We start from the raw sequence: 25,495 nt of genomic DNA, 5'->3' as shown, positions 1-25,495 counted from the left end.
ATCATAGCAGTGTTATTTCTTAACCATAAAATGAGTGGAACTGAAAAGATATGATGGCCCTTTGTGTAAAATGGGAACGGATAACTTTCAGTGTATCAATATGAGAATGGAACTCTAAGACAAACTCCTCAAAGCTGCAAAAGGTCATGGTATTGATTAAATTCATGATAACTAGAGTTTACTGCGTATCTCACAGCCATGCACGATAACACACGCCTCATTGTCCTTTCCTGACGGACTTTAGTCCTTGAGGTGTTATTTCTGGTGTTCTCCGTATCATCATCAAAAAGCAAAGAAAAGGAAGTTAGCGTTTCTTCTTGATGAAAAGATCGTTTCTTCTTAAGGTACAGTTTGTAGTAGATACCAACCACGAATCTCATTGCTCGTGCGTGGGGAACAGTACTGGCGCTTCCAGCCAGGGTCCTGGCATCCCCAATAGAAACCCTGAAAACTTCGAATTAAGTCCTCATTGTTTCTTATTAGACACAGCTCATCAACTGAGAGGCAGTGCGGCTGAGTGAAACACCCAGTAAGACATTCAAATTCTGTCTTCTGGTCAATCGATGACGATTTTAGGCTCCCCCCACCTCTTGAAACTTAAAATAGATGAGCACTCATTATTATTTTCAAAAATCTTTTTGATCTGGAAATATTTTACCGCTTGGTACTTGAGATGAAATTTATTACTTTTCTTGCAAAGAGTTAAGCTTAATCCCTCTCCCCCCCACTCTATACACACACAGATGAAGAATTCAATTCTACTAAACATGGACGGGGCTCAAACGGAAGCCTTTGAATTTCATATCGAATAACTGAAAGACAGTCATCAATATGCATAAGTATCTTAACAAAGAAAGGTTTCTGTGCACAACAGGATAAAATATTTTGATGGTGTAAGACACCTATCAAAAATATTTTAATAGTCGAACAGATTAGAGGAGCTTAAGAAGCACTTTCCCTCAATACTTTCAAATCTCCAATTAAAACATTTATAGCTGATGTCTTTTATTTCAAAAATAAAGTGCTACGTCCTTCAACTAGTTCGCAATTTGCTACATCCCTCTTCAACTCTTTCACAATTTCCACCGCCATTTGGTCATTTTACACCATTCTATTCTCTCTTAAATGAGAGCACACCTTGCAAACCCCACAAACGCGGTGCTAAGCATCCGGCTTCCAACATCTTTCAAGCATCTTGCCAACTCATGTTCTCAATTTTCTACGTGTCTGACAAATTCATTTTATTCTTCTCTGTCTCAGCTGTACTGTATCCATAAACAGAGGTGTGGAAGCTAAGGTGGGCAACGCCTTGACTCTCCTTTAACCTAAGGCTATTCGTGAGCAACAACAAAATTAAGCAGACTACTCAAAGTCAGCAAAGGTCTCTGAGGCCCCTCCTCTTATTGGTGCCAACACCCTGGAAAACAGGTTATGTGCATTAAGACCCCTGACGGTATCTATCCACCTTGACAGAGCGATTGCATTTCTAAGAATGAGTCCAAAGAAATAGTAACAAATGAATACACAATTTCACTGTTCAAGACAGCAAAACAGTGGAAATCCATGGTGGTCTGATTAAGTAGTTAGCGTATCTCCACATGTGACACGTAGCTTTGTAAGATGATATCCGACGCTACTGACCAACGTAGAAAAGCGACATATAGAAGGATATACTACGCTCACATATATGTTGAAACCATACTATTTAATAAGAATAACGATAGCAGCAGTTTTCTCCGGATGCCAGGGTAATGGGCAACTTTTACTGCTAATCTTTCATACGTTTGTGATTATTATAATAAATAGCATCTCATCAACAAAATAATAAAAGCTATTGCTTTAGAAAGATAGGAAACCAAATCAGCAACCTACAAGTGGTTTGTATATAACCACTGGATTGTGAACAATTAAAATATTCTTATCTTTTGAATACTTTCTTTCACGCCCTGTATTATTTTATAATCTAAAATGGATACTTCATTGTGGCATTTTGTCAAAAATCCCCCCTTTTTTAATGCTATGTCCTTGTTGATCTATATACATAGAGACTTGCATTTAATAATCATACTCTAGGGGCGCCTGGGTGGCGCAGTCGGTTGGGCGTCCGACTTCAGCCAGGTCACGATCTCGCGGTCCATGAGTTCGAGCCCCGCGTCGGGCTCTGGGCTGATGGCTCGGAGCCTGGAGCCTGTTTCCGATTCTGTGTCTCCCTCTCTCTCTGCCCCTCCCCCGTTCATGCTCTGTCTCTCTCTGTCCCAAAAATAAAATAAACGTTGAAAAAAAAATTAAAAAAAAAATAAAAATAATCATACTCTAATTGTAATAAGTAAGTGATAGTGTTCAATCTGAAGACCTTTTTCCCCCTCTCTAAATGGAGAACCCAAATAATAACGGTAGAGGAAAAAAAAGATAAGAAGGATGAGTAAAAAAAGGAGAAATTATGAAATTGGAAAAAGAGAAAAATCATATGCCTTAACACCTAGAATGCTGTCTTCTCTGTCTGTGAACTCAGCCATTTCTGAACAGTACTGTCCATGGTATTGGCAACAGTACCCCAGAGGCATACACATCAGACGGATATATTCAGCTAAAAAAAACATGCATATTTCTGCAAGTTTACCTGTAAATTGAGAACTTCCACCAATGAAAAATTTCTTTAAAAAGGGGCTAGGTTATCAGTGAACCTTTCATAGATAGAGTGCTCCCTCCAAACACCCAATGACCAAAGCTCCACTCCCCCCAAAACACAATGCATGTGAATAATCCAATAACTTGATATAAAATGGACGTGAACTAGCATACGAAATTTAACGGAGCAATGGTTTCAACAATTACACTAAATTTTAAACAACTCCCACGTAAATGCTGATAAGCGGGGCTAACAAAGGTCTGGCGTTTTCAAAACACACATTGTTGTGTCTTTTCATCCCTACAGCTTACTAAGAGTGGGCTTTTTGCAAATTACAGTAAAACCTTGGTTGGCGAGCGTAGTTCTGGAAACAGGCTTGTAATCCAAAGCACTCGTATACCAAAGCGAATTTCAAGAACCGTCGGCCCAGTTGTGATCATGTGACATTGAGCAATCACGTGCCACTCTTACTGCACGACATCGCTCGTTTCTCAAGTTAAAATTTATTAGAAATGTGTGCTCGTCTTGCGGAACATTCAGAGAACAAGTTGCTCGCAATCCGAGGTTTTACTGTACTTAACACGCCTAAGACAGAAGCCTGGTTTGTTTCGTTGTAAGAATGGAAAGTAACAATTCTTATCTTAAAGTGTTTGGGAGGGTCAAGCCCAATGCCAGGCACGGGTAAATCACTCTACAGATATCATAATCTATTATTACCATCATTCGTACCTTTCTGGGGAGTCAAAACCTAAAGGCCTGCCAATGAATATTGAGCCAACATTTACATTAGTGTTCATTTTAATGAGGGTAAATCCAATCTGCACTATAATATTCAAATAATGGTTTGATTCATGAGTTCCAAATGAAGCAGTAACAATGGTCTGAAAGTAATGTTTTCTTTGCAAACTGCTGAATGTGATTATTGCTTCTTGGCATGAAAGGCTTTTTGCTTACAATGCTGTGTATAAAAACATTCCATTTAAGCTTATATGCAAATATAGTATTTTACTTGCTGAGAAGGTCCAGAGTGATCAGTGTGCTTTAACTGGTGTGGAATGACTAAATACGCATTGTATGTGTAAAGAAATGCCGTTGTTTTGGTTTTTTGGTTTTTCGTTTTTTCACGTTCCTGGTTTAAAGGGCAGGAGGGTGGGAAGTGAGCGCTGTGCTCTCCCGGAAATGCTGTGGGATCTAGACAGGCTGGGAGGTTGAAAGGAGTCCAGCTGCGGGGTAAAATGTATTAGGTATGCAACCACTTCTCCGGGCGGATTCCGATCTATTGCTTGAAGATTGGTACCGATAATCACAATCTAGCCTGTTAAGTATGCGCTTCAACGGAAACCAAACACCTTTGGCCAGTAAACTACAACCTGTCTTTCTACCATATGACCCATTCTATCTCTCCTAAAGCCACGACGACATGCTAATGACCTCTCCGCTATCAGAAAGGTTAAGATCCACAAGTCACAAGAACGACACCAAGAAGACCAGCTGGTCATTATACATTTCGTCTTCAGGTACGACCCCAAACTTTTCCCAAGGCACCGGTGCTCAAGTGCTGACAACCCTAATGGCGGATCTTGATGCAAGGAAGGGAGAGAGCTCTGGAAGCAGGTCTAATTCTGCCGCCTACAGCAAAACCGTAGGTGGGAGCAACCAGGCCCCGGTAATACTGCTCCCTCCAAACCGAACGCACATTTGAGATCACACTGTAGGTACTACGTGTGTCTATAGTGAACCTTTCTCCAACAGCCCCAACCTGTATGACACAGATCACACACACACACACGCACACACACACACACACACACACACACACAGTCCTGATCAAAATTACCTTGTTTCTTTAAATAAACAATAAACAGAAGATGGACATATTCTATAGCCTACACTTCTTTTGTTCAAAGCAGGCCACCGAATACCTGGGAACTACTTTTCGCTCGGCACAGTCTAAGAACACGGAGCTGGGTTTTGTCTTACTTCTGCGCGTGCCAGGACAATTTTTAATCCGGGGTGTTCTGCGGTCCTGGAGTTTTGTTGGCATCACGGTTTTAACATCCACCTTAGTGTTACCATGGTTTCCTCGAGTTCTCTGTTCAACTTTAAAAATAATTAAATGCAAATTAGGATTTTGTAAAGGAAACCAAGCGATAAGGTTTGGTTTTCTTCTTGCTCTTTGTCATTTCAGAGTATTGATTCTGTGCACGTTAGTTGTTTCCCTGACCTTAGGTGGAGGGTCATGGCTGTAGAGGCGGGCATCTTGGGTCTTCTGTGTATTGACTAAGTACGATCAAGACCCAAATCTCAGTTTTTGCTCCTGTAAAATGGTCTAGCTTTATCTACCTCGAATGTGGTAAGCTAAATAAACAAGCACTTAATTATCTTAAAAAAAAAATCACTTCCTGGAAAAGCTCTTTAAAAAAAGTTATATTAAAGATTCTAATATTATAGAAGGAGCATGCATGTTTCATTTCTAAAATTAAGTGGTAAATTATCCATGCAACACTCAAAGGGCCATCCATCATTTCTGGTGGGGAAAAGAACACAACAAACTTCTTTTCTCGCCTCAAGATCTATTTCTGAGACTTACCTATCTCATCTACAGGATACGTTCTCTGAGGTATTTGAGAATAATAACGTGAGAAAATACAAATATTTGAGAGCAGTGATAGGGAGTTTGACCGATGTTAACAAATAAGTCTTACTTTGAGCCTGAGTATTGATTAAAGGACTAGGGTGTCAGTTCAGTAAATAAAGCATCGTGGCTTTCCTAAGAGCAATGTGATTCTGAGTTAGGCTTCTGATCTTTGGCTTTTAGTCAGACGATTTCTATTCCTATAGAAAGTGCAGAGTAAATTTACCATGTTTGGAAGTAACAGGATACCAACCAACCACTCAGAGATTTCCAAGAGGCACTTAAAGAAATTGATGCCTGATCTTCTACAGAGGATTATTCGGCAAGCAGTGGCATCGGGATGTTGCTCCGTTTATTGACGGGTGCCAGCCAAAAGGCAAACGAATAGAACACACGTGGGAGGAAAGCTTGGGGTTTTAGTGAGTCTGTTTGTTTTGGTACAAACATCCTGGATCACGTGCAGGGAGTGAAATGCCCAAGGGCCAAAACCCAGTAATTCCCACCTTAAACCATAGCCTCTTAAGAAAACTGAACAGAACAGGTGTCCCTTACGGCTCTGGCACTCCCTCTCTGTGTCTGCCACTGGGCATGTGGAAGGTCCCACAGTCCCTCCTCTCAGGGCAGGACTTATCCATCACTTCAGGGCTTCTTGACAAAGTCAACTGGGCTCAACCGTTGTCACCAAAGAGAAGCTTTATTTAGACAGAGAGCAAGTTCATGAGTCTTCTGATTTACCGAATAGCTAACTCAGGTCATTATCCTCTCTGGAACAAACGAACAGGCCAACTATGGTCATCACTACCCGGGTCCACACTTCTCCGGAATCCAGGCATTGTATTATCTTAAGACGTCACCCCAAAGCTCTGCCTCTGGGTCTCTGTTCTTGTTTCATGGTTTCTGGGGCTGAGAACCACTCTCCTCCAATGGAGATGCCATTTCTGTCTTTGATCTGCACTCTGGAAATAGGGGATTTCAGGCAATGACAGTGGGTGGGTGCCAAAGTCAAAGGAAAAAAAAATATTCGAGAGATGACAACCTTTTAACGTGACAATTATCTGGGACGGGTTCAGCAGTTACTCTGACATATGCAAAGACGTTCAGGTACACTTGAGACTCTCTGCCTATGCCTGATCTTGGCCCCTTGGAAAACACTAAGGCAAGAGGATGGTTTCAAGCCTCCAAATGATACAAGCTGAGCACACACCCTTTCTCTAAGATGGAGAAAGACAGATGGCGGTGAAAAAAAAAAAAATCATCTAACAAAAGAACCACGGGCTGCTTTGGGCTAACCACCTGGAAAAGTAAGCAAAAGACAAAGTGGAGACAAGAAAGGCAGATACAGAGAAGGTTGAAGCTTCTCATACAAAAATAGACTCAGGTACGCGTAGCATTCAGTTTCCACAAAATCGTTGCTCATAGTTTTAGTCTCCATCCCAAGTGCGTATCTTTAGAACGCAACACCCTAGAGAGTAAATATGCGTTGTAAGCATCACTTTTCATACCAGAATAACACCAACCCTGCCCGGATTTCCAACGGGCTCATTTGGTGCCACCACCAAATCTGGGAGTTGACCAAGAATCCCAACGCAAGAAAATATGAAAGGGCCACAGAGTATAACGTATTTCGGGCAACCCACAGGGGAAAGAGGAATAAACCAAAGGTGGCAGAACATAACAGGGTGAATCTCAGCTCAAAAATGTCGTTATTCCAACAAAAAGGCAGTAATTCTCGTGAGAGGCACCCCCAGCTCTTCAGACCCCATTTGCGGACGGACAGGTGTGCTGGAAGGCTCCAGGTTACATATACTCACCTGCTCTTACCCCGGCCAAGTCAGAGAACCAATAAGGTTGCTGTGCTGTGAGAGTCAGGTGACTTCCCTTTGTTAATTCTCTAAAGCACCCAAGTTTGCTCAGAGGAAGGCAACTCCCCGGAATGTCTCCCACGTGAGCATGGCTGTCATTTCCTACTCTCTCTGGACTACTCTAATTTCCAACCCTAACCCCATGCTCTTGTGGCTACGGCATGAAACCGTGGATTTGAACAATCGGGTTGCCTACAGCAGTTTTGTAATGCAATAGACAGCTTTATCTCCTACAATGACGTCGTTGATGAATGTAGCTTTTTCCATTCTTGGGGGGGGGGGAGAAAGATGGAAATGGAATAAAACAAGGTTGAAATTGAATCACTATCACCCCCTGCGAAACATTGCATCTCGTTAGTAGTGATAACCACAGAAAAGGTAGCAAGAAGTATCAAACTGTGGGGAGTGTGTTTTATTTGCTGATTACCACTGAGTTCATTTTCGAAGATCCCTCCCCATCCCCCCACCCCTGGGCCCATTCCTTGTATCTTATCAGACAACAAGAGACTTAGATGGCATTTCCAACCAATCCAAGGAATCTTCTTGGGGATTCTGCTCAAGACGTTCTGGGTGGTTTTGCTCTAAGAGAGTTAGGTTATTTAAGAACATTGTTCTTGGCATGTAACAAACCGACTTGGATCCCAGCCATGCTAATCAGTGCTTCTCTGTTGGTCCAAAATTGAACCTGAGTTTGTGCCTCATTTTCTGCTTCTGTAAAATAAGGCTCTAATTACCTAGGTTGTAAATACGATTTCAAGATTAAATGAAACAATATACAGGAAATGAGAGGTAAAGTACCCCATGCAATGAATAAGAAGCAGATAATCCTACTCTATCACTTCAGTAACTGAAAAGTTAGTCCTCAGAGAAATGTTTTCCATCATGAAGGACAGGTATATTTCCTCTCAGGACATTAGAGAAAATTCCAGAGGCGAGGAAGGACATACGCACATGTACATACAATCCTCACAGGGTCTTCTCACGACTTAAATGCTTTGAGCCTCACGTGAAAGTATTCTCTGTCTGTGCAAACCTTAATATTCTCAAGTCACACCGTACAATGACCCGAACTGCTCATACTCTAGAAACGCGAGCATTCTGGGAAATGAATCCCAGCCATGATGTGGCTGAGCGACATCCACGTCAGAAGATCAGTGTCGGTGAGATAGAAACATCAAAACTTGCATGGAAACGTGCTTTCTCACAGTCAGCCCTACAGTCCATTTTTGTCCCCTCCGTCCACATTTCTCTGCATTTCTCCCAAGCTACGGTGCCATTTAAGACACGCACCTTCGCGGACTTGCACTGAACTGGCACGGAACCGCGTACTCCGAAAAGGCATCCCTCAAACACAAAACCCACGAGGAGCCACCTGAGGAATTTCCACCTCGGCCTCCTTCCCTCCGGTACATGGAAACCTCTCCATCCAACAATACGCCTATTAAAACACGTTTCTATGACCGTGGTCCCCATGACCATCGCATACCAATTGCCCTGACAGCACAACTCTTGAAATTTTCAGAGAACCCAAGAAAACCAAGACGCCTTACGACTTACACGGCAAGTTCTGGTTAGAACGTCCCATTCCAGACTTCAACTACAAGAGAACATGGGAACAAACTTTTAAAGTCAAACATACAACTTTCTACGGAACATTTCTCCTTTGTTAGAGATGCCGACGGCGCTTCAGGTCCTGAGGACGGGACTTGTTCCTCTTTGAAAGGTGACATTTAATTCACCCACTTCTCTTGTCCGAAAAGGCCCCGCCCATATCCCCAGACCAGAGCCCCTCAAATAGAGGATGGTCAGAAGGGTGGCTGGACTACAAGAGCAGGACTTGACAGCTCTACAGCGGACTCTGGTAAGGTCAATTCTTCTGGAAATACCTTAAGAGTCCATGATCTACGGTCATTTGTCCTTTTGTTTAGGCATGGTGTGAGTCACAGAGAGGGGTTAGGGGGTGTGCATAAGAATAGGCATTCCGCTGTGGCAACCACACTTGAAACGTGCTCCTTTCACTCTTCCCGCAGGCATAAACACGTGGGGTCTATTTAAAATTGGCCAGTTTTGAAAACATACACACGCACACGCACACACACGCACACACACGTATAAGCCAGTGTTCTCCAGGAAGTGATGAAGTCTAAGAGCGTGATAATATGATACTTATTAGCCAGAAAATAGAGGTCTGAAAGGACAAATGACATACTCTAGTGATACTTGGGAACTTGTAAGAATCTCAAGGGTTCGGACCGGAGCTGCCCAATGGGCCTTCCCGAAATCACGGAAATATTCTCTATAGGTTCTGTCTCATACATGCACTTGAAACGGGGCTAGCTTGGCCGAGGACCTGAACTTTGAAGCTTAAATCTTATCTAAATTTGATTCATTTCAACCAACACGTAAATAGCTCTATGTCGCTCCTGGCTACCACACTGGACATACAGCAAGTTCAGAGCCATCACTCAACATTCCCCAAGAGTCTCTACACAGCACCAATTTTCTCAAAAACCACCCTACCTAAAAACAGGTCTCAAACACGCGCGCTAACGTTCATGACCATGCGATTGCAAAGATCAAGGCGAAGAATAAATGCACTCGCTCTACTGGTTGGACCTGTGTCGGACGCTACACTTGCCCTACAGGCATTTCCATGTCTGCTATGGTCTACGGAGAGAGAGGAGGAAAAAGAAAAAGAAAACCATCCACCGCTGGCCTATTTTGCGATCAACGTGTCTCTGCATTTGCAGACGGCTGAAGATCGGAGGTCCACGCGCCAGCAATCAGATAAAGCGGAAAGCGGGTAAGTTTCAAAATGTATTTTGCCAGCATGGAGCGCAACCGCAGGGCCCAATAACTCCGAAGCTTCGAGGGCTCTTAAACCTCATTCGCTTGAAACTGGCCTGCAAATGAACAAGCAGCCGAAGCCCAGAGAGGCGCGGTGCTTGGTGTCCCTGAGACAACAGCCCAGGTCCATCCCAGAGCTCTCAATCTGTGTTTTCTCCACCATGGCCCGCACTCTCGTTCTGCTGAACACGGACCGACCGAGCGCCGCAAACAGAAAGGGCCTCATCTGCAGCCATACTTGCCCAGCCTCTCTGGTGAGCAGAAAACACAGTGTTTGAACCACACTGCTCTACCCAACACAGAGGCTCCCTCCACTAACACGGCACTCCTAAAAACCACGCCATTGGCACAACTCACCAAGCGCACTGTGGAAAAGTAAGCGATAATACACAGATGCCTTCGGAGAATGTGTCGCAGAGGGACGGTTTTTCAGTTTAACGTGGATTTTGCTAGAGAAGTGGCTTTGACACAGACGTCACTTTAAGACGGCCAGATCCACATTTCCAAAGCCAATGGCTACTCATGCTGTGCTTTGGGTGACTCAACGGGCCCATGGAAAGATAGGAAGACAGAGGCAAACCATCACGTTAAGGAGCAAAAACAAAGAAACATCTTCCTTTCAGATCTGGAGCTTAGCTATGGAGCTCAAAATTCTCCTTCCTCAGGTGAAAAACAAACAAACAAAAAAAGGAGGCGGCAGATTGTAACGGATTTGTTTCAAGTCCCACAGCCGGTAAAGTAAAAGAATTGAGTCCTGGGGGTGGGATTTCTGTCTCTGGGTTCAGGGCTTTTGGTCTGGCTAAAAACTACAGCAAGACAGAGGTCTACAAACCAGAAAGAGGAAGAAAGGAACAGTTATCCTGGATACGTCACTGTGGTTTTAAAAGGTCTGTTATTTTCAATTTGAGTTATATTCTGCCATAAAATGTTCCATGCTCTTTTGATGTAATCACATGGAGTATGTTTTTTAAATGGTTTTATTTATGTATTTATTTATTTATGCGTGTATGTATGCGTGTATGTATGTATGTATTTATTTTGCGGGAAAGAGGCAGAGAGAGGGAGGGAGAGAGAATCGCAAGCAGGCTCTGCACTATCAGCACAGAAGCTGACGTGGGACTGGATCTCACGCTTCGTGAGACCATAACCTTAGCCGAAATCGAGAGTCAGGTGCTTGCTTAACCGCCTGAGCCACCCATGCACCCCCTCACGTGGAGTACCGAGAGAAGAGAGAAAATTATGTTTCAGGAGCTATACAAAAGTTCTGGGGATAAATCCACTTTATTGCCCGAATGGTACAAACTTTCCTGGTCCTCAAATAATCTTCTGCAGATAAATGCCACACGCTGCTGGTAAGTGCAAGAGATAAACAACGCTGCACAGTTTAAATGTCACGTACGTTGAATTGTATAACATGCTCTTATAAACGAAGCCATACGAGAAAAAAGGAAACATTAAATAAATACAGTGATGGGCTTACATTCTGGTGTTGCTGGTCTTGTTGATGATAACAGATTTCCCTGTTTGATCCACATTGTGATCCAACCCAAAGTAAGCTGCCACTCGATGGACAAGCATTCTCTGGTAGGATGACATCTGAGGGAACTTTTTATAATGATTACTGGAAAGGAATACAGGACAGAGTGGGATCAGCATTGGCCTTTCCGGCCTGTAGTACATTTTACAGGTACACACACAAAACCAGTCCTTCCCCATCCAAACCGCTAGGCTTAGTTCATCCTCGGTAGCATCTCAGGTGCTCGTTTCTGGACACTTTTCCGCTGATGATGTATCTATCGATTAAGCTACAAGAAGTGTCTTTGTTTCATAGCTGCACGTTTCTCTCAGCAAAGAGAACCTAATGTCCGTTGGAAAGTATTCTCTTCTAGTCCGTGATACCTTATCGGCACAGCCAGGCCCAGGACAAATGATATGACATACTATGTGACAGCAGATGCCTATCTGGAGATGTGTCATTACACGGTTTACACAGAAAACAGCGCAATTATGCCCAGGCATCACTGACTGCAGCCAGCTGGAGCCCATTAAAAAACTATAATAAAAATGAAAAGGGTTGCCTCTTGTCACAGCTACTCTATGCTAATCAGCGGCCCCCTGTTTATAGCCATTTTGTCAGGAACTTAACAAGCAGAAACACACATGGTCCAAGCAACAATCCCCATCAATATATAGCTTCTAATCCTAACAGCATCCCCACTCACCAAATCGGCAAACATATTAAGTAATGTTTTATCTATCCCTCAGTCTTTCCAGAACGCATCATTAAACCCAAAGCCCAAACCAAGACCCCATCGTAGAAATTAACCCGCCTTGCAGTGGAACATACTTGTTGTCACCAATGAAATCAATAATCTCCTGCTCCATTTTCAAGAGTATCATCCTGTCCCTGCAAAATAAATGTTACAAATGAGAAGGTCGGATGGACTGGCCATTCCCAAAGACCAAATAAGTTCGTTTGCATGTATGACAGAGATGGTTTGAAGGTACGTGACTCCAGATCTTTAACGCTTCTCTGGAACGTGCTGCCCATATACGTATGATCTCATTCCACTGGAGATGATTTCTCCTTGTAACATTGAAACTTCTGTGGTTTTTGTGTTACTGAAGACATATGAGGAATGAAGCCCATAAAACATATCAGACACATTGTAGATTCTAAATTAATAGGAAACTGGACCAGAGCAAAGCCCAAGTAGAGAGTTATATAACTGCAGTGGAACATAATTTGGCTGATTTGACATTGATTCTTGTTCTCTGTCCTTTCCCCCTTAATCTCTTTGTGACCAGGAAAGCAGAACCCGTAAACTGTAACGTATTCACTAGAGAGCTACCCAGGACTCCAGAGTTATCTATAAGCATCGTACGGAAAGCAATTTGACAATAAATTTCATATATTTAAAAAAAAAGAGTATCTATAAGCAGTACACATGCAAACTATTCGCAGAAAAAATATAAAAGAACGCTTAAGACTTTAGAAAAGGTGCCTGCATTTTACAACTCTGTAAAGTGTTCGCCCGAACCACTCTGCGATTGTCCACGCGACTCTTCTAAAAATAAGAGGCTTATTTAATAATTTACCTGGAATTATTCTTTAATGTGTTAATCAGAAACTCATGCAAGTCTATGCCAGTCGAATCCGTGTATTCTTGGCTGCAATCTGAAACAAACAGCAGGATGGAGTGGTCAGGGATGCGGATGGGGAAAACAGGGTAGCAATGTTTCCCTCTCGCTTGGGTACATTTCAGGTGAAGCTACTGGCGTGAACGGGACGTGTTTCGAAACTAGCAAACTGGCAGGGTAACGCCAGAATGAAAGTCAGGTTCGCGACAGAGGAACCCAGCAGATCCCGAGTATGGAAAGCGCCAGCTGTCACAGGATGGGGCGTGGGCACGGTCAGGTAGGAGGTGGGTGGGGTGAAATGTCACGTGTTCCTTCCCTGCTGTACATCAGCGAGGCCCCTCCACGTGACAGACCCACAGAGAGAACTCTGAAGAGTTTGGGATTCCAAGAAATCCCTTTTCTCTTCACCCCGAGAAGGCAAAAAATACAAGTTCTGTGGCAAGGCTGTCTAAATATCAATCAGTGCAAAACACAGGAGGGCACTAAATAATCTCCAAGTCTTTCAACTCTTCTGATGCTGGCTAAAGCTTAATTTCTAAAGCCATTTAACCTGTACTTCTTTACTCGTGTTACACCTCGGGTTTTAGATCTTCAGTAACAGAGGCCATAGGTAGAAGCAGATACATGGTTACAGAGCATACAAGTAGCAGATGCCCTATTCTGCCTCAGTTGCTTAAAAAAGAAAAAAAGAAAAAAAGAAAAGGAAAGAAAAAGTCTACCGCAAAGCTACTTACTCATGGTATTCTTCATTTCAACCTAACTTAGTTTTGTTTTACTTTGCGTTTCCTTTTTTTGTTGTGGTGGTACTTTTGTTAACAATGAGACAAGTCTGGAAGACGGGTTCGGGGATTTAGAAGGCAAAAAAGCGCGGTTTGTTCTTGGAAAAACTTTATTGAAGGAGAAGCGTGTATTTTTTAGGTGAGACATTATGTGGCAGTATATGGGTGGCCAGAGGCCAAATCCATTTGTGCCAAATACAATGTTACTCACGTATGCCATCGACACTGATGTATACATCTGTGCTTTGGGGACACTATCACTCATTGGCTGTGAATTGCTAATCCACTGTCTGTCTTTTAAGATAAATAGGGAAGTGCAGCTCTAAAACCAGGTATCATTACTGCTCCTCAGCCCACCTTAACTGGGCCAATAAACCTGAATTAAGAGATTTATGCTCACTCCTGTGCACCAAGTTACCACTGAAAATAGAAGACCCAAAGGAAAATCCAAAGAAATAAAGGAGCCTAAAAATAACCTTTCTGGCTCCACAAATAATGACACCGCGAACAGAAAGAAAATAGAGTTCACACCTTTTACACACACACACACACACACACACACACGTACACACAGAAAAGTATAGGCAGAGTTTGGTGGCAGGGAGATGTGTGTGTAAGTCTAGGATGTGCTCTGTGACTACTGATCTGTCCAAATTCAGTAAGTTAAGGAAACATGTTCACATTCACCTTTTGATAACATTCTGATCTTGGGCTTTTCAGAGGTTTTATCTTTGTTTTTATCCTTTTCTTTTTCTCTTTCTGAGTCATCTTTCCTAGATTTATCATCCTCTCGCAGGCTGGGAAAACTGGAAAGCTGTAAATGAATTGATTCCTGTTGAGGAAAAAATATAATAATTTAGGGCCAGATTTAAGAATCTCGGTCTGGTTTCCATTTTGCAAAGAGGTTATTAAATACAGGAAAATGAAAGCCAGGAGCAGGTTTTTTGTTTTTTTTTTTTTCTTTTTCTTAAATGGTAAAAAATTAAACCTGTCAGAAAAATAATTGCCCTTTAAGGTGAATTAAACTTCAGAAGTCAATGGGAGTTCATGAGAAACATCTCGTACTAGAACTTGGCCTCATGAATATTCACATTAAGCAAGTCACTTTCTCCTAGATCATACCTCTTATTTTCCCTACAGATTTATTTTTAAACACTTAGGAACCATTTCCTTATCAGTAAGCTTGCATCACGGCCACTGTCATGTCTCAAAAAAAAAAAAAAAAAAAAAAAAAAAGAAGAAGAAGCCTTCCGAGTTCTTTTCTATAATCCCTTATAAGGAGAAATCTGCACAAAGACAGACAGACAGATATTACGAATCATAATTACAGATGGAACAGACATAAAGGCCTTAATAGCCGATTTGCACTGAAAAGTCTGTCTTAGAACCACAAAACAAGGATATCTACTACTGAGAAAAACCAAGCTGTCTAAATGCAGGAATCCTGGGCAGGGGTTCTTATCACACACTGTGTACAAACTCCATTGATAAGTCACCGTAATATATGGCTACAATAAGCATTGCCTTTTAGAAAAGGTAGGAGGCACAACTATCTGGTCCATCAATTTAGTATTTTAATTTTTGCATCAGTCAATCCTTTCCAAAATGGAAAATTCTCTTGAACCAATGCTTTGGTATACAACTGACTGTTTACAGTATTGGAGCTGGATTCACTTTTATATTTATTCCGTTTGCACTGGAAACAGCTCATTTTGTTTTAACTCATGCAGCAGCCATTTGGTTGATAGTATGTTCACCGTTTTGAAGAAGAATGAGCCAAATTAGATCGCTTAGTTTTTTGACAAGCCCAAGCTATGATTAAAACTATGACAAATTAACCAACATTAAGCCCACTTTTGCTTATGTAAGAGATCGTTTGATGGGAAAGGTTTTTCTTCCTACCGTGACATTCAAATTTATGACGTTAAAAAAATATATCCCCAATGACTAACAGTGTTCCTCACTAAAAACTAAACTAATGCTCCTATTCACGTGACAAGATCGAGGCCTGCACACCCTCAAATTATGGCCGACCTAGGATTCTTAGGGTTCTTGGTAAACCCGGCTGATCTGAGAAGCGTAACACAAGGCCTCCCACACCAAGTTCGTTTTTTAGGAGGGGTTACCTTGTGAACTCCTGGCTGGAAGAAAAAGACACCGTGGTTGGAAAGACATAGGATAGAGAGGATGAAATCAAACACGTTCTCATGACAGATATTTATCTTAGCCAGATTTCCTGACATCCACGTGTTTCCCTTGGGGTGCACTTACACAACATACGTAAAACCGAGTGTAACTTGATTATAGGTTCTTTGTCATGTGATTTGGGACAGAAACGTCTTAGTCTGCAAAGGCTCAGGCAGATTTTAAGGCTTTGATTTGCTTCTACTGGCTAAGGGAACAGCTGGAACGTTTCTGCTTCAAGGGAATACAGTCGGGGGCGGGGAAGGATCAGTTCAATAGTTGATCAGGAGGGGAAACTGAGGGCACCAGGCCATGGGAGTGGTCTCCTTGCTTCTCCAAAACCGACTGCATCCCCCGCCTCTGTCAGTTTGCAGCTACGATCAGAGAGGGTTGGAAGCATACACACAAGAGCAGAGGCTAAAAAGCATCCTCCACCAAAAAAAAAAAAAGAAAAATGTACAAACTCACGTCACGTGTGGACAAACACTATTCTCGGGAAAATACCTCGCTTGTCTAGGCATCAGCATACATTATGGTGTTGAAAGAACACACAAAAGTGCTATAGAGTTGGTAAAAAACAATCTGTTATTTTTTAATATTTTTATTGATATGCTCAATAATAAAATACAGGTATTAATTGATACATCGGTACAGGATAAGTTTATATCCAACAACAGTAAAAGAATGATTCAAGTCACAGTAATACACTGGTAGGTAAATCGTAGAACATTTGGAAAGCAAAGCTCCTTTGACTGAAGGACAGACTGAACCGTCAGCTATGGGTCTGAGATCAAGTAATACAGGTAGCAAGAGTTTTTCCCCACACAGGAAGATGAAGGCAGTTTTCCAAGTACTGTGAATATACAAATATTAGGGAAGCAATACAATCCATATAAACGTATACCTCTGCCGGGGTTCTCTGGGATTCAGTTCCCACGTTTTGTAAGTGCCAGTGGTACCTAATGAAGGCATCGCATATAAGCTCAAAGGTCTGCTTCTTTACTCTCTAAAAAGGAACGTGCCCACTCACTAACATGCGTGGTCTGGGTATTTCCTATCGGCCGTCTGCTCCCGCCTCCCCTCAGCCAGCCCCAAGAGGGGTGCGCAAGCTCTAAACCTCTCCTACAAAGCTAGTCTTGGCCACTGAGCTTGAAACCAGCGGGAACAGAGCACCCTTGGCCTCTTAATTCTCTGCACCAATCGTACGGAGAAACCGGACTCGGGCCCAGGACGGGCACTACAGTACCGATGATCTCCTTAAAAATGTCCTCCTGGTACCTCGTCAAATGGGACGAAGAGCAGATTAAGTCTATAAAGGCTGTCCTCCTCTGTCGGGTGTTAGGAGTGGGGGACAACCGGGGCATGACTGCTCCCAGAGTCTGTCATTTTGCAGAGTTAACATATACCGCGTGTGGTACGTTACAAGCCGTCGATCAACATTTAATAACACAAGCCGGGATATTCGCGTTATTTCCCCTTTTCAATCTCCATGAAAAATAGAAGCACGTGTAAAATGCTGAAGGAAAGCCACACACTTCTCAGAGCCCAGGTAAAATAAAGCTTGTGTATGAAACATAGTGATGGCTAGAGAAAGGACAGCCTGTCTATGCCTTACGACATGAGTGGCATATTGCGAAAACGAAGCTAGGGGGAAAAAAAATACTCTTAGGACAAAATCTATAAGGTATTTATTTTTGGTCCTTTTAAAGAAAGTGCTCTCAATGCTCTCTGCATCCACGAGGAGAATTTAGAGTATTTCAATTAAAGTAAAAAGAGGAAAGCCAACAAAAGCACACAAAAACAATGATATCTTAATCAATTTTCTCTCCCCTGGGCTCAGATAAATCCTTTTACTTTTGTCTGGACTTCTCTCAGCCTCTGAAAAAGCAAGGAACATTTCGGCAGCTAGACTAGTTTTTTATAAAAGCCGATACGATGCCTAAAAGGCAAACAAAAATAAATACGATATGAAGTTCCCGTTTTGTCACGGGAGGGTTTCGTCAGAATGTGAATTTTCCGACCCCGATAGTCTCGCTGTAAGGAGCACACCTAAGTGGAAGGACCCACAGCGACAGATAAGAATATGAAATTCCTATAAATTTAATCATATGAAATTCACCACCAGCTCGGATTCACTTCTGGCCAATTGTTCCAGGATTCAGAAATCTCCACCAAAGTCCTTAAAAATAGGTCTCCAAAGCTCAATGCACCTTCTTCACTGTTTCTAAAGTTTTGTAAGAGCCAAGAGTTGTGTTTCTTATAGGCAAGTGCATTTGGGAAGTGAGAGGTAAGAACGTCCCAGAAGGAAGGAGAGTGGACACTAAGGACTGTATTTGGTTCAGTCTTATCAAGAGAGAGCCTTTGAGGAAACTCAGCACGACCGTGCTTACTTTTTAAGTGTTTTATCTAAATTCTTTTGACATTCCTTCCCATTTGCAGTTTTCAGAGAGTCTGGAAAAAAACAAACGTAACACTCTGTGACACACTGTTCAGCTAGTTTAGCACAGCTCATCAACGGGGGACGAAGCCAGCAAACTCTTTCTTCCTTTGATTATCTTTCTTTTCTCCCCCAAACCAGTGCGGAGTGCCAGCTTTCCACTCATGCACACGCACACCACGAGAGATCCCATTCGTGCAGCTAATGGAAATGACAGGGGGTATGTACCTGGTCCTGAAGACTTTCTCCCCCTGGTCGGGCCGAGGATTCTTCACAGACAGCAAGGCTGCGAGTCAGTTTACCTTTTCCCGCTCCTGACTGGGGAGGGGAGAGAAGAGGCAAGGACAGGAAAATAAAGACAACAAGCAGAAGACGTCCTCCGGCTGTCAAATCATCTCCCCCCCGCTTCACAGGACACCCCCAAGTCAGACTTCGGACACCAAGCTTCGAACTGGGGGCTCAGTGCTGTCTGTGTGCCTTGGCTCCCAGACTGAGCCCCCTGGGTTGGTGGGGACGCAGGAGGAGGAGGAGGTGACTGCGTGGATGTAAGGAAGGAACGCTTTTAGCAAACTGTGCCCATCACATCGGAAACATACAAAGAATGCCTTGCTGCCATCTCCTGATCATCTAAGGAGGAAGAGATGACGGAACTAACACTGAGTTTGGGAGGGATCTGAATGGAAACGATGCTTCAGAAGACGAGGAACGGGATCGAAACACCGGCACCTGTTTACTTCGAGGGAGAAATCCACCGGGGCGACTAAAACGTCTGCCCCAGGTGTCGCGCAAAAGGACAGCCAAACAAGCCGGGGCTCACTGTGTAAGGCACTCTCAAATCTGCAATTGTGAAAAACAGGATCAGATACACACATCTGCGGCCACGTGAACACTAAGCGCTCTAATTGCAAAGCCTACGGAGCCAGGGAGAAAAGACAAGTGTCAACAGGACCCCCTTCCAAGCGGGCAGGACCAGGAGAGCCAACAGCCACACGCGACCGTTTGAACTGTCGGCAAATCTTTTCACCCCAGTGTAGACTATGCGACTGACATCCATGATATCACGTCAATGTGGAATCTCCAGAATCCTACCTTGGATTTTCTTCTTTCTTGGTTCTGAGCTGCCAGCCGCCTCTGTGTGTTGGAAACAAAGTAAAACAAACAAACAGACAGTAAAACAACAACCAGAGAGAGAGAGAGAGAGAGAGAGAGAGAGAGAGAGAGGTGTCACTAGAGTCCAGAAATCAATAGGAACAATAAGGTCTTATAACCACTGAGAAGGACACCCCTCCCCCTCTCCCCCCAACTTTTGACCTTTTTAACTTTTAGCTCCTTCTCCTTAGAGCAGCTATGCAAGGGGGGGAAAGCTGACCTTGAAGGCTTTTGGCCATTATGTGGTTATCTGCCTTTGTTCACTGGTACATAAAAAGAATGAACACTATTGTAGTTTGGTTCAAAGAAAATCAATACAGGCTATTGGCAAATACGGTTGGTTTTCCCTCTACCAAATCGCCTTCTCTCATAAATCATGGTGTATTTAATCATATCACCTTTTCGGTACTGTCAGTCACTCCCAACAGCCCCAATACCCCCCTCCATCCCTGGCCTGCCCTTTTCTAGGGCTTTCTCTCTGTCTCTGTTCCTCTCGCCCTCTCTCTCTCTCTCCCTGGCTGTGAATTCTAGGGCTTAGGTTGGTTGGCTAATATGAACTGAATCTTAGCCTGCCCTCAAAGGTCCACAGAGCTCACGCCTTTGATTTTTCTTAGTCTCATGATAATGAGCTGAGTCTTCAGCTTTCCGTGGAAGAGCAAATGCATTTTTAAGTCTCAGCCAGCCTCAAGCTGCCTCAGGGAGAAACCCTTCTCAAGCTCCATGAGGTGGTCTGGAAATCACTCTGGAGATGCCGTGTGCAAATTCAGTCCTCAAAGAGGATCTCTGGCCCTTGCTTTCATTTCAAAGGGCATTCCGGAGCACGTTTTGCTCGGGAAGAAAAAGTAATTAATAATTAGGAAAGGAGAGGATTAGCTTTATGGATTTCCTATTCATTTCGTAGTCAAACTCTCCAGTGGAGACAAAGAAAAGAAAGAAGAAAAAAAAAAAAAAAAAAAGGAAAAACCTCCCAAGCGCTCCGAAAATAAAGGAAAGGAACCGCACCCAGTTGTGCGAGAGACTAGGTTTCCAGGCTCACCTGCAATTCGAGTTTCTCCTCTTCATCCAGACTCTCGGATTTCACAATGCCATTCTCTGGGGTGGCCGACTCCTGCTCAGTCCCGCCTTCCTCCACGATGGCCGGATTCAGGTCTCCTGGCTCGGACATCCTCCCGGACGCAAATTAAAATCGCAAGGTTCGATGCCCTACGAGGTGAAGAAGTCAGAACGTAAAGTCAGCGCACTGTAGAGCCTTGACTGTTATTCCCGGGGCATTTCATGTCTCCTTTTGTATTCGAATTCAAATGAGCGACTCGGGCGGCTCTGTCACTGTGACACAAGGGGAGAACGACGAAGCCAGATCAAATCCAGTACCCAAGGCAAACGCGAGAGGCAGATTCGGGTGCCCTCTCCACCCCCCCTCCGCACCCATACACACACACGCTTGCGAATACACACCTTGCCATCAAAAGGGATCGACAAATCTTAGGTGGAGACGTGGAACTCCCACACATCTACCAGGCCCTATGCCCCACGACAAAGCAGGGGAGAAAGAGAAACAGAGTCTCCGTCCAACTCTTGGAAGAAACGACCCTCCGCCGCCGAGTCACGGGGTGCTCTGGGTGTTGGGCAGCAGGCCCCAGACGATTCGAAAAGTATTTGCGAGTTTTCAACCGGAGGCACGCTTTCCCAGGCACGGGGAATACAGGACGCCGTGCAAGGGGCAAAAAGCAACCGAAGAGGTAAGGATTCCGTTCGTACACGGCATCTAAATTTGGCAATAACACTTTCAGGGCCAACGCTCTCCGGCTTCAAACTGACAGCCCCGTTACTGAAGGCAAAAGTGTTCTCCCAGGCTCCCACCAGCCGCTGGGGCCGCCCCGACCCTGTAGAAGGAAGTCTCTGGAAGGCGGCTCTAATGAAGCTATGGCCACTGAGCCCTGCTCCTCGGGGCTCACACTAGACCACTACATGGACACTGGAAATGGCTTTCCAAAGGGAGAGCCTGTTACTATCTTCTGTCCCCCGACCCCATACCACCCCTGACCCTTCCCCTTCCTGATGGGCCGTCAACCGAGGTGCATGAATGACTGAGCATTTACTTCCCCCTCGGTTTTTCTTGTTTTTTTGTAAGATGTGAGAAAAAACGCAGAGGAGAGGGACGAAAGAAATACGGAAGGAGTGAAGGAAGGAAAAAGAAAACGAGAAAGGAAGACACCGTGACCCAGAAAGTCCATCTGTCCACAAAAGTTCTTCCACAAAATTCCCCCAAAGGGAGGGCTGTTCTCCTACCGCTCATTACCACGGTGATTATTATCGGACACGATGGTGGTAACGTTTCCCTGGGAGTGTTTAATGACCATTTACTAAATTCAGGCACTTGACTTCCAACTGCATAGAGGAAGCATGAGAAAAATCTCGACCACAGCAACTTCTGTGGCAAATCTGCTAAGATCCACCGTGACAGAACAGATGGCACCTAATGATATCTTTAAAAACAACGCAGGCTTCCTCAGCAAAGGATTATGGGAATGCCAAAGGAAGACTTGCCCAAAGGCTGGTACTCGAGTCTGTGAGTTACTGGTGAGCAATGCTTTCAAGTCGGAGGAGGCTTTAGGATCTTCCATCCAGCGTATTCAGACGGATGCCTCACACTTTAGTGACACTGGCTGGGCTATGTGTGTAGCTAACGAAGGTTGTTTCTCGAGGGCAAACACCGTGTTTCTCAACCTATTGGGTAGGGGGAGGCGATGGGACTTCATGGCCCTGACTCTTTCTTCAAAGCCTTTCAACGAGAAAGGAGATTGTGACCAACTTTAAAATGGAAGGAACAGATCGAGCTCTACTAACTTTATAGACTCTAAGCCAGTTGAGTCCCTGTCATAGATGCTGTCTGTAGTGGTTACACTCACGGACCTCTTCTTGGCACACGTTTAGACAGTAACAAAATACAGATGAGCTGACAGCCAGACAACGAGGCCTTTACCTTTCGTGCAGAGCTCCTGACGTAGGTCTTGGCGACTTACTGGCGGCTTCTGTCGCTCTACCCCGGGAAAATCCACACCAGTGATCAGAGACAACTGGAGTCCCATGTCCCCATTAACAGTTCAGAATGCCCATCTCCCTGCGATTCCCTTACACGGCGTGACCCATCGTCAACCTGAAAGAAAGACGAGAAGTCAATAATCATAATGGCAACGGTCACGGCGGGGCGAACGGCCAAAACAATCGGACCCGATTTCTAACGCTAATGACCAGCTTCCAGCAAATCACGTTCACAGCTCCATCAGCCCCACCTGTCTCGGGCTGCCTGCTTCTTCTCTAACGAAGGCTACAGCCCGACTGTTCAAGTCAGAGCGGCACCCACGCAGGGAGCTAAAATTAACGATTGCATTATGCGCCGAAGATTACTCACTTCAATTTTAACCTTTTTTAGTGAAATCTCGCACTTTATATTAAAAAAAAAAAAAACAAAAAACCAACAACCAGCCTGCCTCAATGAGCATCCACATCACCCTGTGAGCTAAAAGTCTTGCCTCCTTTTTTAAAAAAAACCAAAGGCTCTTTGCTTCAATCGTAGATGAGTATCATATAGTCTAATGCCGTTTCCGTGCCTCCTTTTTAATGAAGCGTACTTGAAGATTTTGATTTAGCGAGCATTGGCTGTAACAGTTAAAAAAAAAAAAAGAAAGAAAGAAAGCAAGAAAGAGAAAAGAAAAAAGAAAACTTTCACCGTGGCAGGGCTGAGAGCACTCGTGCCCTCCCCACTTCCAGTCTGGCATGAAGAATTCCTAATATTCTCCTTGGGCAGTTGAGCACAGTCTCTCCCCGTTCCCCTCCCTCCCCGCCAGGATTGCCACCACCAGCTGGGCTCTCAGGATTGCCACCACCAGCCGGGCTCTCAGGATTGCCACCACCAGCCGGGCTCTCGGTTTGACAGCAAAAGAAACGCTGTCAGATTTGCAAACTTGGAGCCCGTTGGAAACAACCCCTCGCTCTCGTGTGCATTTTCTCTTTCTCACAACTGCTACGGGGGGGGGGGGGGGGCAGCAAAGGCAGCTCGAACGCAAACCCAGAGACGGATCCTTGCTGACGTTTGCCAAAACCAAGCATGGGTAGCTCTCCCTCCCGCGGCAACCCTGGGGCACGCCTGCGAACTCCCAACTGCACGGACACCTCTCCCCATTATACGCCCATCTTTGCAAACACCCGACTGCAGCTCAGTTGTTGTGTCCCGAGTTGAGAAACGCTCTCTGCCTTCCCCGGGCCCCCCCCCCCCCACCCCAAGTTTAAATGAGCACAGCTGGCTCCTCACCAGATTTTACCGTGGCTCTAAGGACAACATATTGGATTACAACACCATTTGTTGTGCAAGGGGGGAACAACTGTTGAAAGCGGGATCACTAAAGGAGTCAGTGATTTCTAGTCTCATTCCTGTCTTATTACAACGGCCAAGTCGGCTCTCCGATGCTTCTTTTGTTGCTGAACACCATGCCGCTATGAGAGAGAAGCAAACGTGCGTTTAGGGCAAAAATGGATCGCTCATCAACAGTCATTTCAAGTTTTCAATTTCGACCGGTTTCACCGCGGCCACTTGGCTAACACGCGATATTAAATAGAAGTCAACACGTCTTACAATTAGGATCTATTTAAGTAACCAGCCCATTATCTGATATGTCTCAGAATAGGCACCAGTGATGGATGGCATTACCACATGTTCTGTGGCTTCTGTTTTCCTTTTCCCAGAGAAAATGAAGTTTTCAACGATCACCGCGATCGTTTGGTCTTCCTTCTCTGATCCTTATATCTGCAAAGTGGCATTTAATCCAGCAGGTGAATGGCAACGTAGTTTTCAAATCTAAGCCTCCGATGCATTATTCCAGCCCCAGCAGGTGGATACAAGATATAATTCTTTCCACGAAGAAAGAGGAAGAACAAACTGGTATTCACGTAACCAACCCAAAGCGGGAACAGCCTGGATGCGTGTGTGTGTGCGTGTGTGTGTGTGTGTGTGTGTGTGTGTGTGTGTGGCGTAATTACCAGGACACGTTTCGAAATAGCACCGAGCTCCAAAGTCAGCGAGGTATTATTCTTGCACGCCTGAATCATAAAGTTATCATCTACCGGGATAAAAGAGAATATGGGCAGATGGGGATGAGCAGAGGAACATACGGATCACAAATATTTTTGTAACTGATTAAAATTGTTCTCTTTGCTAAGAAAGCAGTGCCAGGAAATCAACCCTACTCCGGCTTTCTGTTCGCCAAGCTACCCGACTCTTCCATGGCTATTTAATCATAATCTGTTCAAATTTCCCCCATTCTCACAAGAGAGCAAAACTATTTTTACCAAGTTAATCTTTTATCCAACATTTGAGTAATAGATATTCTGGCCAAGTTTCAATTGTGATAGTGGGCTTGGGGGGTGGGGAGAAAGAGGAGACTGTACAAATGCACAAAATAAACGTTACTATAGTTCTTTCAGCGGAAATAACATTTTAAACATAATTTAGGGGATAGTATGTCACAAAGGCAGTCAATCGCTTGTAAGACAAGCTATAGGAAATTGATCAACAAGGCTGTCAGATGTTTACGATGCGGAAAATGAGTAAAATCATTACCGTTTCACATTATATTTAGGTTTTCTTCTCGAGCTTACTTCCGAGTTGAAAATAATAGCAACTGTGGGATCGCGGGGATGAGAAAGACAGGGAGAGGGGAGCAAGACATAACCACTGGGCTGTCATGTGGTGAGAGATCCGGATTAGATTCAACTTCCAGGAGTGATTTAGTTCTCAGGGGATATCTAAAATAGGAAATTAACATGGAATTCTCC

At 44.1% G+C, this 25,495-nt stretch overlaps 1 protein-coding gene across 50 annotated transcripts in view; it reads right to left on the bottom strand.

Annotated features, from left to right (window-relative positions):
• ARPP21 (cAMP regulated phosphoprotein 21) overlaps positions 1–25,495 on the bottom strand; it is a 156,369-nt gene that overhangs the window by 92,524 nt on the left and 38,350 nt on the right. For 46 of the 50 annotated variants that reach the window (XR_005791902.1, XR_005791901.1, XR_005791905.1 and 43 more), the window contains exons 2-9: positions 22,647–22,820; positions 20,700–20,866; positions 19,604–19,645; positions 18,743–18,832; positions 14,581–14,725; positions 13,073–13,151; positions 12,321–12,380; positions 11,454–11,594 (exon numbers count right to left, since the gene is read on the bottom strand). Coding sequence is in view for 41 of the 50 variants with exons in the window: in XM_040479678.1 (XP_040335612.1) it covers positions 11,454–11,594; positions 12,321–12,380; positions 13,073–13,151; positions 14,581–14,725; positions 18,743–18,832; positions 19,604–19,645; positions 20,700–20,828 (686 nt within the window). In the remaining 9 variants the exon portion in view is untranslated. Of the gene's footprint in view, positions 1–3,669; positions 4,730–11,453; positions 11,595–12,320; positions 12,381–13,072; positions 13,152–14,580; positions 14,726–16,644; positions 18,529–18,742; positions 18,833–19,603; positions 19,646–20,699; positions 20,867–21,118; positions 21,661–22,646; positions 22,821–25,495 lie in introns of those variants that run through there. The other 4 variants (XM_040479718.1, XM_040479679.1, XR_005791908.1 and 1 more) reach the window with 4 other exon arrangements.

The sequence above is a fragment of the Herpailurus yagouaroundi genome, unplaced genomic scaffold (genome assembly GCF_014898765.1).
Source record: "Herpailurus yagouaroundi ecotype Mexico unplaced genomic scaffold, PumYag 159, whole genome shotgun sequence".
In the NCBI taxonomy this organism is placed as follows: domain Eukaryota; kingdom Metazoa; phylum Chordata; class Mammalia; order Carnivora; family Felidae; genus Herpailurus; species Herpailurus yagouaroundi.
Note: the sequence above shows the minus strand (reverse complement) of the source record. Positions and strands in the feature narration are given on the sequence as shown.